The sequence below is a fragment of the Nerophis ophidion genome, linkage group LG18, assembly GCF_033978795.1.
Source record: "Nerophis ophidion isolate RoL-2023_Sa linkage group LG18, RoL_Noph_v1.0, whole genome shotgun sequence".
Classification (NCBI taxonomy): domain Eukaryota; kingdom Metazoa; phylum Chordata; class Actinopteri; order Syngnathiformes; family Syngnathidae; genus Nerophis; species Nerophis ophidion.
Genome location: NC_084628.1, coordinates 32,433,831 through 32,448,126, shown reverse-complemented (window position 1 = coordinate 32,448,126; position 14,296 = coordinate 32,433,831). Strand labels below are relative to the sequence as shown.

General features: G+C 41.3%; 1 protein-coding gene across 1 annotated transcript in view; it reads right to left on the bottom strand.

Annotated features, from left to right (window-relative positions):
* Positions 1–3,735: 3,735 nt before the first annotated feature.
* Positions 3,736–14,296, bottom strand: part of LOC133537128 (SR-related and CTD-associated factor 4-like) — a 96,013-nt gene continuing 85,452 nt past the window's right edge. The window contains exons 17-18 of the mRNA XM_061878008.1: positions 4,378–4,903; positions 3,736–4,318 (exon numbers count right to left, since the gene is read on the bottom strand). Coding sequence (XP_061733992.1) covers positions 3,996–4,318; positions 4,378–4,903 — 849 coding nt within the window. The 3' untranslated portion in view covers positions 3,736–3,995. The remainder of the gene's footprint in view (positions 4,319–4,377; positions 4,904–14,296) is intronic.

The following is a 14,296-nucleotide window of genomic DNA, read 5'->3' as shown; positions in this document are numbered from 1 at the left end:
GAGGCTGTCTTTGTAGAGTGATTTTCCCTGAAACCGGATTGAAAGGTTTCACATAGATTGTTAGACGCTAAGTGTTCATTTAACTGCTACGCAACAATATTTTCGAGGATTTTTTAAATAAAGGGAAGGTGAGACGTAGTTTACATGGTAGTTTACCATGAGGTCAGGATCGAGGTTAGGTCTTTTAAGGAGAGGATGAATATTCGCTTTTTTGAATGCTAGGGGAACAGTGCCCAAGGAAAGTGATACGTTAATAATATTTAGCACTGATGGACCTAATAATACAAAGAGCTCCTTGATAAGTTTCCCAGGAAGTGGGTCAAGTAAACATGTTGTTTGTTTTATTCCATTTACGCATTGTAACAATTCCTCTAATGTTATTTCCTCAAAACGAGAGAAACTATTTTGGAGGGCAGTATCCGCCGTATATACAATCGTATCTGTGTTAATAGAACCCAGTTGTAGCTGGGACGCATTGTCTTTAATCTTTAATGACTTCAATTTTCTTATTAAAGAATTGCATAAAGAAGTGATGGATTGTGTCCTGAAGCCGTTTACTTATATATGCAATAAATCTTTATCAACTGGAATTTTTCCTAAAAAATGAAAAATCGCAAAAGTTATTCCAATTTATAAAAATGGTGATAAACATATGGTCTCAAATTACAGACCTGTGTCCTTACTACCTCAATTTGCAAAAATTATTGAGAAATTATTTGTAAATAGACTCGATAAGTTTATTGACAAACATGAGCTATTGAATGACCATCAGTATGGGTTATTATTTTATTTTTCCATATTTAACGTATTGTGTTGAAATTTGGGGAAATGTTTATAAAACAAACATGTTATGTTATTCGACATAACATAACACTAAATGGTGTAACCATTTAGTGGTCAATTGTACAGAATATGTACTGTACTGCCACCCGAACGCCTCCCTAGGGAGGTGTTTAGGGCACGTCCGACCAGTAAGAGGCCACGGGTAAGACCCAGGACACATTGGGAAGACTATGTCTCCCGGCTGGCCTGGGAACGCCTCGGGATCCCCCGAGAAGAACTGGAGGAAGTGGCCGGGGAGAAGAAAGTCTGGGCTTCCCTGCTTAGGCTGCTGCCCCCGCGATTCGACCTCAGATAAGCGGAAGAAGATGGATGGATGTACTGTACTGTACTGTACTGTGCAATCTACTAATAAAAGTTTCAATCAAAAACTAAACTAAATAGCATTTAAGATATGGAGCTGGCACCAGTCAAGATGCAGTCATCAATCTCAGTTTCTTACATCATTTTAATTTAAAAGGCTCACCGTCGGGAGTTTTTCCGCCATCATCATTAGTACCGTTTGCCGTTACATCGCTACATTATGGTCTTGTTTAACGGTGAAAGCATGTGTCTTGATCCCTCAGGTTCTAGGTGAGGGATCAAATACTCAGCCAAACACCGGCTGAGTATTTGTTGTTCTGATTGGTTCCCCGCCGTGAGGCTCCGTTTGATTCGTGCAATGGAGTCCAACGTCACAAAAGTTGGATTGGCGAGACAGAGTCACGTGACTAGCGCCTGCCGGAAGAAAACTCGCTGACGAAATGCAAGTCTTGAAGGCCTACTGAAATGAGATTTTCTTATTTAAATGGGGATAGCAGATCCATTCTATGTGTCATACTTGATCATTTTGCGATATTGCCATATTTTTGCTGAAAGGATTTAGTAGAGAACATCGACGATAAAGTTTGCAACTTTTGGTCGCTAATAAAAAAGCCTTGCCTGTACCGGAAGTAGCAGACGATATGCGCGTGACGTCACGGGTTGTGGAGCTCCTCACATCCGAACATTGTTTACAATCATGGCCACCAGCAGCGAGAGCGATTCGGACCGAGAGAGCGACGATTTCCCCATTAATTTGAGCGAGGAGGAAAGACTCGTGGATGAGGAAAGTGAGAGTGAAGGACTAGAGAAAAAAAAGACGAGGGCAGTGGAAGCGATTCAGATGTTATTAGACACATTTACTAGGATAATTCTGGAAAATCCCTTATCTGCTTATTGTGTTACTAGTGTTTTAGTGAGATTATATGGTCGTACCTGTACAACCTGAAGGTCGGCCCCGCACCTTTCTTCAGCACCAGTCGATGGGTGGTGGCGATGCCCATCTCTGCCCATAGCAAGGGACCCTCTTCGAAACACGATCTTTCGAAATGATCGCCCTATAATACACTGTGCTTTGTGTGTGTGGTCCAATCCAACCGTGTTCGCTTGACATCTCTGTTCCATAGTAACGCTTGACTGTCATCTTTCGGGGAATGTAAACAATGAAACACCGGCTGTGTTTGTGTTGCTTAAGGCGGCCGCAATACACCGCTTCCCACCTACAGCTTTCTTCTTTGACGTCTCCATTATTCATTGAACAAATTGCAAAAGATTCAGCAACACAGATGTCCATAATACTGTGGAATTATGCGACGAAACCAGACGACTCATAGCTGGGAATGGTGCTGGAACAAAATGTCCTCTACAATGCGTGACGTCACGCGCACACGTCATTATACGGCAACATTTTAGCATGATACTTCCGTGCGAAATTTAAAATTGCAATTTAGTAAACTAAACAGGCCGTAATGGCATGTGTTGCAATGTTAGGATTTCATCATTGATATTTACAGTAAACTATCACACTACGTGGTCGGTAGTAGTGGGTTTCAGTAGGCCTTTTAATAGGTTATAACATAATTATGATACAAATATATATTTTTTTTAACCAATGACATTTATTTAAAAAAAACAAATATTTACGTATTTATTCAACCTCAATTTGAAAAAATATTTAAATGTTTTTTTTTAAATTACAATAATTCAAATTAATAATTCTTTTTGGATAAGCATACAATATCTCTTCAAGGTAAATAATGTATATTGTTATTACTCTCTTCAAGGTAAATACTGTATATTATTATTACTCTCCAAGGTAAATACCGTATATTATTATTACTCTCTTCAAGGTAAAAAATGTATATTTTTTATTACTCTCCAACGTAAATACTGTAATTATAATTACTCTCTTCAAGGTAAATCATGTATATTATTACTACTGTCTTCAAGGTAAATCATGTATACTATTATTACTCTCTCCAAGGTAAATAATGTATATTATTATTACTCTCCAAGGTAAATACTGTACATTACTATTACTCTCCCAAGTTAAATAATGTATATTATTATTACTCTCTTCAAGGTTAATAATGTATATCATTACTCGCCAAGGTAAATACTGTATATTATTATTACTCTCTCCAAGGTAAATAATGTATTTTATTATTACTCTCTTCAAGGTAAATCATCTATTATTACTCTCTCCAAGGTAAATGTATATTTTTATTACTCTCCAGGGTAAATACTGTATATTACTATTACTCTCTTCAAGGTAAATAATGTATATTAATATTACTCTCTTCAAGGTAAATAATGTATATTAATATTACTCTCTTCAAGGTAAATAATGTATATTAATATTACTCTCTTCAAGGTAAATAATGTATATTAATATTACTCTCTTCAAGGTAAATAATGTATATTATTACTCCTTAAGGTAAATACCGTATATTATTATTACTCTCTCAAATGTAAATACTGAACTTTATTATTACTCTAAGGTATACACTATCATTTTTAAGTAATAATGTACATTATTTAAGGTATGTTTTCGTTTTATTTCCAACAAAATAGTTAAAAAAAAAACAGCAAAAGTTTGGACACAAGTTGTTTAATGACAGCAACTGCTGGCAGGTGTCGACCTCTAGTGGTGGACAAGAAAAGCTCTGATCTGCGTCACTTGGACTTAAAACTTGAGTGAGGTCAAATCAGCACAAGATGATTTATTTCCACTGCTTTGACAAAAATATACAAAAAGATATCAAAGGGTGGCGAGCATGTACACTATTTACAGTCGGGGGGGCATCACTAAAGAAAAAGTTGGGTGTAAAAACAAAGGTTTGGGACCCCCTCTTCTACCAGCCGCCTCTTGGGAAGCGAACGGGGCCCCTGAAAGGTGGCCTTCCTTGGAAGGGGCCCTCCGGCGGCCCCATGAAGGGCGGCCGAGGGAGGACGGGGCCGCGAGGAGGGAAGGGCAGGCGCATCCTGAACCGGGGGAAGGTCGGTCCCCCAGGCATCATTTGGGGGGTCATGTTGTGTGGGGGGAGGAAGCGGGGAGGAGGACGATGGTAAGGGGCAGGCGGAAGGTTCATCACCGCGGGCTCTGGGGGGCCCAGCTCGGGGTCCGCAGGATTTCCCAGGCCAGGGTCAGAGGTCATGTCTGCTGCGGGTGTGAAACCTGGGAGACAAAGATAGCATTAAAGGTAAGACAAAGTCGTTTTATTTGAAATATCTCACCTGGTGCTGCTGCGCTGCGTGGCTTGAAGTCCGGCAGGACCGGACCCCCCATTCGGGGGGAGGACACAGTTGAAGGGACAGGTACAGGACACCCCATTCGGGGCATGGACACAGTTAAAGGGGTGGGGACAGGTCCCCCCATTCGGGGCATGGACCCGGGGACAGGCCCCCCCAGTGGGGGCATGGACACAATTGAAGGGACAGGACCCCCTAATGGGGACATGGACACAGGGGGAGTGACAGGAACCCTCATTGGGGGTATGGACACAGTTGAAGGGACAGGGACAGGACCCCCCATTCGGGGAATGGACCCAGGGGAAGGACCCCCCGGTGGTGGCATGGACACAGTTGAAGGGACAGGGCCAGGACCCCCTAATGGGGGCATGGACACAGGCGGAGTGACATGACCCCCCATTGGGAGCATGGAAACGGTGACAGTACCCCCCATGGTGTGCATGGACCCAGGTGACATCATGGCTGGAGAAGTCAAGGCTGGGGGGCTCCTGATGGACCCCATGGCTGGCCCCTGGAAGACAAAGACACTGTGTCAATCAAACGGTTGATGGGACACTCTTGACATCTGTTTAGTTCTGATGAGATAGAAATCATCCGTTCCAGTGTATACAGGAATTGTCGACAACGTCCTGACGCAGGCGACAAGGAAACATGCAGAGGGGATTACTGTGTGTGTGTGTGCCGGGGAGGCCAGTCAAACCTAGCATAAATACGTGCGTAACTTTAGGGTCCCTGCTTCAATCCCCACCTAGTACCAACCTCGTCACGTCCGTTGTGTCCTGAGCAAGACACTTCACCCTTGCTCCTGATGGGTGCTGGTTAGCGCCTTGCATGGCAGCTCCCTCCATCAGTGTGTGAATGTGTGTGTGAATGGGTGAATGTGGGAGTAGTGTCAAAGCGCTTTGAGTACCTTGAAGGTAGAAAAGCGCTTTACAAGTACAACCCATTTACCTCCAATACAATACTGACATTGATCCGATACCATATAAGCAGGTATCATACCAACATGTATTATTTAGTGGTAAATGTTATAAGAGGTTTGATCAAGTGAAATGAGTCAAACAGACAACAGTAGGTACGAAATAACACAAACCTAAAAAAAGCTCATGATGCAGTAAGTTGAATGATGCGGACACGTTTGTTTCTGGATACTTTCTAATAAGCTTCTGCCTTGGAGACTTTGTGTGTGTAAGTAATATGTGACTATAATTACTTGTTTATTATGACAAATGTCACTTTTTATTGTTCAATGATTATTACCTATGTCTAGCTTGTGTGCTATTGTATGCTTAGCTGTTGTGTAGCTGCTAGCTCCTATTACTCAATAGCCTAGCATGTTTGCCTTTTGTAAATTACTTTAGTAAAATAGAACACATTACGGACATTTAGATGTTAACTGGCTGTCCAGCTTTGCAGAAGTATACACGCTGCTTGTATCGCACATGGTATCACACAAGTACACACGCTGCAGAGGTGCTTGTATCACACATGATATCACACGCAAGTAAAAAACGCTGCAGGACTGCTTGTATTGCACATGATATCACACACAAGTAAACATGCTGCACGATTGCTTGTACCGCACAAGATATCACACACAAGTAAACACATTGCAGGAATGCTTGAATGCATGATATCACACATAAGTAAACCTGCTGCAGGACTGTTTGTATCGCACACAAGTAAACACACCGTGAGGACTGCTTGTATCGCACATGATATTACACAAGGTAAATGGTTTTCATCACACGTGTCCTATGTAATGATATCACTGACTTGGTGATGTCACACAGAAATGTTAAGAAACACAAAAGTGATGATGGATGGACTTTTGTGGTTTTACTTTGGCTTTTTTCCAGAGTTTGGCCAAATTGCAAAATGTGACTGAAAGTGAGAGTGATGTTACATTCAGCAGCAAATAGCAGATAAAAAGACTTCAACAGAAGAAGTAACTCAGTCATACATTAAAAAACAGGGAACAATGATCACAGCTATTGCAGCAATAGACACAGAACCTGCAAAACAACTTAGAATAGAATAGAATAGACTTTATTGTCATTTTGTTTGCATATAACGAGATTAAAGACTTCAATATGGTGTAAAATAAATAACACAATTGAACTAACAATTGAAATAAACAGACTACTATCCAATAAAAATAACAGGCAATCCTATACAATATACAAAACACTGTAGAAATACAAAATACTGTACAATATACAGAACAAGACAAGAGTACCGAAGTAATAAATAATCAGTGTTGGACGTATTGCACTCGAAGGGTAGTATTGTGTCGGACGTATTGCACTCGAAGGGTAGTATTGCACAGTAGGGTATTAGAGCAGGATATTGTACAGGGGTGAATTATTATTATTATAAGTTAGAGTTCAACATGGTGACAGCTCTGGGAAAAAAGCTGTCTCTGAGCCTGTTTGTTCTGGCTCTGATGCACCTGTATCGCCTGCCCGATGTTAGCGGGTGGAACAGGTGGTAGCCAGGGTGTGTGCTGTCTTTGGTGATGTTTTTTGCTTTCTTAAGGCAACGGGAGTTATGTAAATCCTTCAGGGAGGAGAGGGGGCAGTCGAGGATTTTTTGTGCAGACTTTATGAACCTCTGAATCGCCTGTTTGTCTGCTTCAGTGCAACTGGCGTACCACACTGTTATGCAGTACGTCAGCAGGCTCTCGACAGCCGAGCGATAGAAGGTCACCATCAGCTGCCTCTCCAGTCTGTTCTTCCTCAGCACCCTCAGGAAGTGTAGTCTTCGCTGGGCCTTCCGGATGACCACAGTTGTATTTTGGGTCCAGGACAGGTCAGCAGATATGAGGGTGCAGAGGAACTTGAAGGAGCTGACTCTCCTCACCTTTTCGCCGTTGATGTAGAGGGGGGCGGGGTCTGCAGTGTTTTTCCTGAAGTCAAAGATGAGTTCCTTGGTTTTTATGGTGTTCAGTGCCAGATTATTCACTGAGCACGACAGTGCTAGTTTAGGGACCTCATCTCTGTATGCAGACTCATCCCCCCTGTAATGGGATCCACCAGCGTTGTGTCATCAGCGAACTTGATTATGGTGTTCTCCGAGTGGGCTGGACTACAGTCATGGGTGTAGAGGGAATACAACAAAGGGCTGAGCACGCAGCCCTGTGGCGAGCCGATGCTGAGTGTGCGGGGGGAGGAGAGATGGGGGCCAAGTTTAACTGTCTGAGGTTGGTTGGTCAGGATGTCTGGAATGATGGTATTGAAGGCGGAGCTATAGTCAATAAAAAGCATCCTGACATAGCTCCCCCGGTGTTCCAGGGGGCCCAGTGTGGAGTGGAGAGCCATGGATATGGCGTCATCCGTGGATCTGTTTGCCCGGTAGGCAAACTGCTGTGGGTCTAGGGTGGGGGGGAAGAGTTGGATGTGGTGGAGGACCAGCCTCTCGAAGCACTTCATAATGACAGGTGTGAGTGCTACTGGGCGATAGTCGTTGAGGTTGTTTGTGGCAGCTTTCTTGGGTACCGGGATAATTGTGGAGGATTTAAGGCAGGGTGGGATGAGTGCCTGTGCCAAGGAGAGGTTGAAGAGGATGGTGATAATGTAGGAGAGCTGGTCAGCACATGCTCTGAGCACCTTTGAGCTTTGAGCACCGTCTGGACCAGTCGCCTTCCTAGGGTTCACTGCCTTGAGCAACCGCCTGACCTTGTGCTCCTCAAGAGTGAGTGTGGGAGTGCTGGGGGATGGGGGGGTTGGGAAGGTTGGGGGTGGTGTGGCTGTGACTGTTTGTGATGTCTCAAAGCGAGCAAAGAAGCAGTTCAGCTCCTCTGCTAGCGATGCATCCCAGTCCCCGGTTGCTGCGTCACAGCCCTTGTAATTGGTGATGTGCTGTATGCCCTGCCACATCTGCCATGGGTTGTTGCTTGAGAGGTGGTCTTCGATCCTCTCTTTATAGTCCACCTTGGCTTCCTTGAGTCCTCTCTTCAGGTCAGCACGCGCGGCGCTGTATAGAGCACGGTCACCTGACCTGAAGAGAATGTCCCGGGCCTTGAGGAGCATGCGGACCTGGCTTGTCATCCAGGGTTTCTGGTTTGGGTAAACCCGGATGTTTTTTTCCACAGTGACATTGCTGATACAGTACTTAATGTAGGATAGTAACGATTCTGTGTGCGTGGGCAGGTCTTGGTCTTTGAAAACATCCCATGCAGTGTGTGCAAAGCAGTCCTGTAGAAGGGGGAGTGCATCCTCAGGCCAAGTTGTAACAGTCTTTATTACTGCTTTTGTCCTTGATCTGAAGGGAGTGTAACCAGGGATGAGCATCAAAGAGAGGTGGTCTGACTGGCCTAAGTGGGGGAGGGAGGTGGCTCTATATGCCTCTTTGATATTACAGTCAACATGGTCCAAAGTGTTTCCCCCTCTAGTAGGGCATTTAACATACTGGTAAAATTTCGGTAGTACTGTTTTCAGATTGGCTTTATTAAAATCTCCAGCAATAATGTGAGCACGTAGCTGTTTGTTTATTGTTTTTAGCAGTAGGGAGAGAGCCATGCTAACATTAGCATCCGGTGGTACGTAAACTGGCGTGATGATTGCTACTGTTAGCTCTCTTGGCAGAAAAAAAGGTTGACATTTCACCGACATGAACTGTAGGTCGGGGAACAGTGATAGTGCTGTTATTAGACCATGCATTATGTACATAAACACAGAGACCACCTCCCCTGCTCTTACCCGAGTCCTCGTTTCGGTCCTGACGTAGCAGCGTGCGGTCTGCTAGCTGCACCGCAGCGTCACGGAATAGGGTTGAAACCAGGTTTGTTGTGTCATGTTGATGCTCATAAATACTGGGGTTCCTGAAGGCAGCTTTGTTTACTCTGTCATTGGTACATAATCAGGAAGTAATGTTGTTATTGTTATTATTGTGGCCATGTTTATGTCAGCAATCATGTTAAAACTTGTATAATACTGTATTACTTACAATATAATATGTGTACAATATCACTACTACTTCAATACTTACAATATATTACTTGTACAATATAAATACTACTTTCGGCAGGGATGTGGCATTGTCGCGAGGTGATCAGGTGTGACACGTGGAGTGGACCTGCTGTCCCCGTTTGGATGGGAAAATCTCATTTCATTAGGCTTTTAAGAGGCCGTTCAAATTAATAGTGCTTACAAAGTACAAAGAAGAAGAATTATGAGAAACAGTTTCAACCTTATTGAAAATAAGATATTCTTAATCTCAGTATGTTGGAATGACATAATTGATTGATTATATGTTACAGAACTGTTGTATTACTCATTCACGGATGTCATTTTGCTATTTTGCTGTAAGGACAGTCAGTAGATGAATGTATATATTTGTGGGCACTCTGACGTGGGAAAGGGGTAGGATTAAATAAGCTTTGCTTCTTCCTACTCCTTTTCGATTCTTCCTACTCCTTTTCGGACATGATGCTATGAGAGATGATATGGAACTGTGTGATGTATTGTGTTGTGAATGTGCTCATGTTCGAAATAAACAATGAAAAGAAAAAAATGGGCAATATTGTGATAAAAGTCAGAATTGTGTATGACAAATGTCCCCATTTTGCATTAAAAAGTTCTAATTTTACATCGAAAAATTAGTAATTTTTCAAGAAAAGTATGCAATATTACCGAAGCGGAAAGAATATGAGAATTTGTTCCCAATTTTAGAAGAAAAAAGTTGACATATTGTGAGATAAAAACTGCGTTTAGTAATTTTTTGTTTGTAATTGTTTTTTAATTTGCATTATTTACTTCAAGTTATTACAGTACGTCCCTATATACATATTTATTTTATTGTTTTTTAATACATTTTGGGCAAAGGGGGCACATTTCAATTTGTCTCACACACTTATTACATATGTTGGCCAGAGGGGGAGCACTTCAAGTTTTTACACACACCTGTTATTTCATATGTTGAGCACTGGGGGAGCACTTTTAAAACCGACACACAGTCAATTTGAAGAAATCCCTCCTTTTTGAGACTCCGCTCATTTTGATATATTTCAACAGCAGGGATGCAAATGAGAAATTCTTTATTAGATGCAATGGTTTTCCGTATTGGACCATGATTTATGTCCCAAATTGTTCACCGGTCCTCATATGGAAGGTAATCTTCTTTGTTGATGTCTCAAGAAGGGGAGACATACAAGAACACACACGCGCCTCGCTGTTCCAAAAGTGAGATCACTGACATATATTAGTTTTTGTTGTATTTTGTTAATACAAGATTACACAATATACTAATAAGTCTCAATCAGTCAATCAAACAAATTAACTATTAATGTCATATTTATTTGAGCACTTGATATTGCAGTTGAACCATTACATTTCCGGGGTATATATATTTTACTACCATATCTACATTTGACAATGATACATATGTTATGTTAGTTTTTGCTATTGCTGTGTTGCTGAAGTAAGAGACGTTAAATAAATGTCTGTTAGCAGCCAGCATGTACTGAGCAAACATTAGAGTGCTATTCAAACACTGCAAACACCCCACCCTGTCATCTAGTCTTCTAGCCTGGTAGCACGTGTAAACACAGACGTTACTTTGGCATAGCATTTTTCTGCTGATGTTGCTACTTGTGTGTACATGTCAACCAGGGCGGCACTGGACTTTTTGTGGCCCTAATCTGTTTGGTTTGTTTCAATCTTAATGTAACTCGTCTAACATGCAGGGGGCTAGTGAGTATCGTAATAGTCGTCCTTTACTACATCACGCTTTGAAGTTTTTTAGCTTTGGAAAGGGGACTCTGCGGGGTGTTTTTTCATGTCTAAAGAGTTTTCTTATGGTTAAAAAAAACTGTGTTTAGAATGTAGTTAAAATTTCGCTCAAACCAATGATGTTAAGATTGTTGTCTCTAATCACTTCCTGAACTCATAAAGTTTTGGGAGACAACAATCTGGTGTTCTGAAAGCCCATATACAGGGACGGCGTGGCGCAGTGGAATAGTGGCCGTGCGCAACCCGAGGGTCACTGGTTCAATTCCCACCTAGTACCAACCTCGTCACGTCTGTTGTGTCCTGAGCAAGACACTTCACCCTTGCTCCTGATGGGTGCTGGTTGGCGCCTTGCATGGCAGCTCCCTCCATCAGTGTGTGAATGTGTGTGTGAATGGGTAAATGTGGAAGTAGTGTCAAAGCGCTTTGAGTACCTTGAAGGTAGAAAAGCGCTATACAAGTACAACCCATTTATTTATTATTTATTTATATTATCTACAATATAATACTTGTACAATATCATTACTATTATATTACTTACAGTATATTACTTGTACAATATCACTACTACTATATTATTTACAGTATAATACTTGTACAATTATTATTATATTACTTACAGTATATTACTTGTACAATATCACTGCTACTACATGACTTACAATATAATACTTTTACAATATCACTACTAGTACATTACTTACAATTGGGTAAGTTACTGAAAACCAGTAACAAGTTACAGCTACTAGTTACTTTATTTCAAAAGTAACTCCGTTACAGTTACTAGTTACTTTATTTCAAAAGTAACTCAGTTACTTACACCAGAAAGTAATGCGTTACTTTGAAAAGTAACTATTTAGTTACTTATTTTTTTGTCCTTTTTTTAAAGCACCCATTAATGCCCTTTTCGCCTTCATTTCAGTACTGTTATAGCACTGGAGAATAATACAATCTATTGATCAACTTGACATGCATTTGCACCACTGAACTCTGCTAAGCAATGTGGTCAACATACAACACACAAACACAAAGTTTCAAAGGGCCAATTTATATCAGCCCATAACAAATTGACAAAACTATTTAAATAGCTGCAACATAACACACATAAGTAACAAACCGCATAATAACAACATAGCTGTAAAGCTGGCTTCACTCAAGGCATTTTTTTCTCTCATGGAATTCTGAAATAAAATCATGTCTTCAGGAGATCAACACTGTACTGAAGCCCAGAACACACTCAATGCATTTCCCCACTTTTAGTTGAGCAAAAAGGAAAGATTGTCCTGGCCCACTAGGATCCCTCTTTATGTTTGTGACCTTTATAGTCTATACATTTAGAGTGATGTGATAAACAAACACTCTAGAAGTCTAGGATGAAAGAGTATATGAGAGAATTGACAAGAGTGTGTGTACCTTCAGTGCTGAATGATGAGTAGAGGCAGAGTTTTGAGTGTCTTCTTTAGCTCGCTTTTCATGTTTGTGTACTCACTGTCCACTGTGTCCAGGAACTTGAAAAATGTTTTCGTGCCATTTGCCGTTTGACGCCTGGTATCATGCTAATTAGCTGCTTAAAAGCGGGTGACTCAACTGTAGAAATAGCCTGCATGTCTTCTAGCACATACGCTGCAATGGCTCTATCAATGTTGTCCTGGCTAGCAGTCCATCTGTTAAAATCCTTAAGTAGTGGTGGAGGAGGAGGTTAAAATCCTTAAGTGGTGGAGGTGGTGGTAGTGGTGAAAATGAAGTGGCTTCGGAGTTTATGTCTCTCTTTACTAGCTTTGTCGAAGCATGTTGCTTTTGAAGCTGTTTCAGTAGATTTGAATTGCTGTTTTGGGCAGTGGATGGGATCTTTGATCCAAGACAACTTAAATTTAACTAAAATGTTATTTTCTTTGTGCTCCACAAAAGAAAAGTAGTGAGAATATCGCCATGTTAAGAAACTCGACTTCAGCTCCGCTATGTCTTGTTAGTAAACACAGACACGCCCTCCCTTCCCCCTTCCCCCTCCACACCCATACACAAAGCACGCCTTTTCTCTTCTGTGTGACACAGACAGATTCAGAAGGACGACACTGCAACTCTCCAATAAAACACACTCAGATCTTCACAGTTTCTAGCCGATACTACATAAAAAAATAACGTAAAATAGCACAATAACGCATCATGTAGTAACCGTAACTGAGTAACTGAATATAAAAGATAACGCGTTAAGATTACTAGTTACCGCCGAAACTAACGGCGTTACAGTAGCGCGTTACTTTGCAACACGTTAGTCCCAACAGTGCTTACAATACAAAACTTGTACAATATCACTACTACATTACTTACAATATAATACTTGTTCAGTATCACTACTACTAGATGACTTAAAAACCCCGTTTCCATATGATTTGGGAAATTGTGTTAGATGTAAATATAAACGGAATACAATGATTTGCAAATCATTTTCATCCCATATTCAATTAAATGCACTACAAAGACAAGATATTTGATGTTCAAACTCATAAATTTTTTTTTTTTTTGCAAATAATAATTAACTTAGAATTTCATGCCTGCAACAAGTGCCAAAGTAGTTGGGAAAGGGCATGTTTATCACTGTGTTACATCACCTTTTCTTTAAAAAACACTCAATAAACCTTTGGGAACTGAGGAGAGACATTTTTGAAGCTTTTCAGGTGGAATTCTTTCCCATTCTTGTTTTATGTACAGCTTACGTTGTTCAACAGTCCGGGGTCTCCGTTGTGGTATTTTAGGCTTAATGATGCGCCACACATTCTCAATGGGAGACAGGTCTGGACTACAGGCAAGCCAGTCTAGTACCCGCACTCTTTTACTATGAAGCCACGCTGTTGTAACAAGTGACTTGGCATTGTCTTGTGAAATAAGCAAGGGCGTCCATGATAACGTTGCTTGGATGACAACATATGTTGCTTTAAAACTTGTATGTACCTTTCAGCATTAATGGTGCCTTCACAGATGTGTAAGTTACCCATGCCTTGGGCACTAATACACCCAAATGCCATCACAGATGCTGGCTTTTGAACTAGAACAGTCCTGATGGTTCTTTTCCTCTTTGTTCCGAAGGACACCACGTTCACCGTTTCCAAAAAACTATTTGAAATGTGGACTCGTCAGACCACAGAACACTTTTCCACTTTGCATCAGTCCATCTTAGC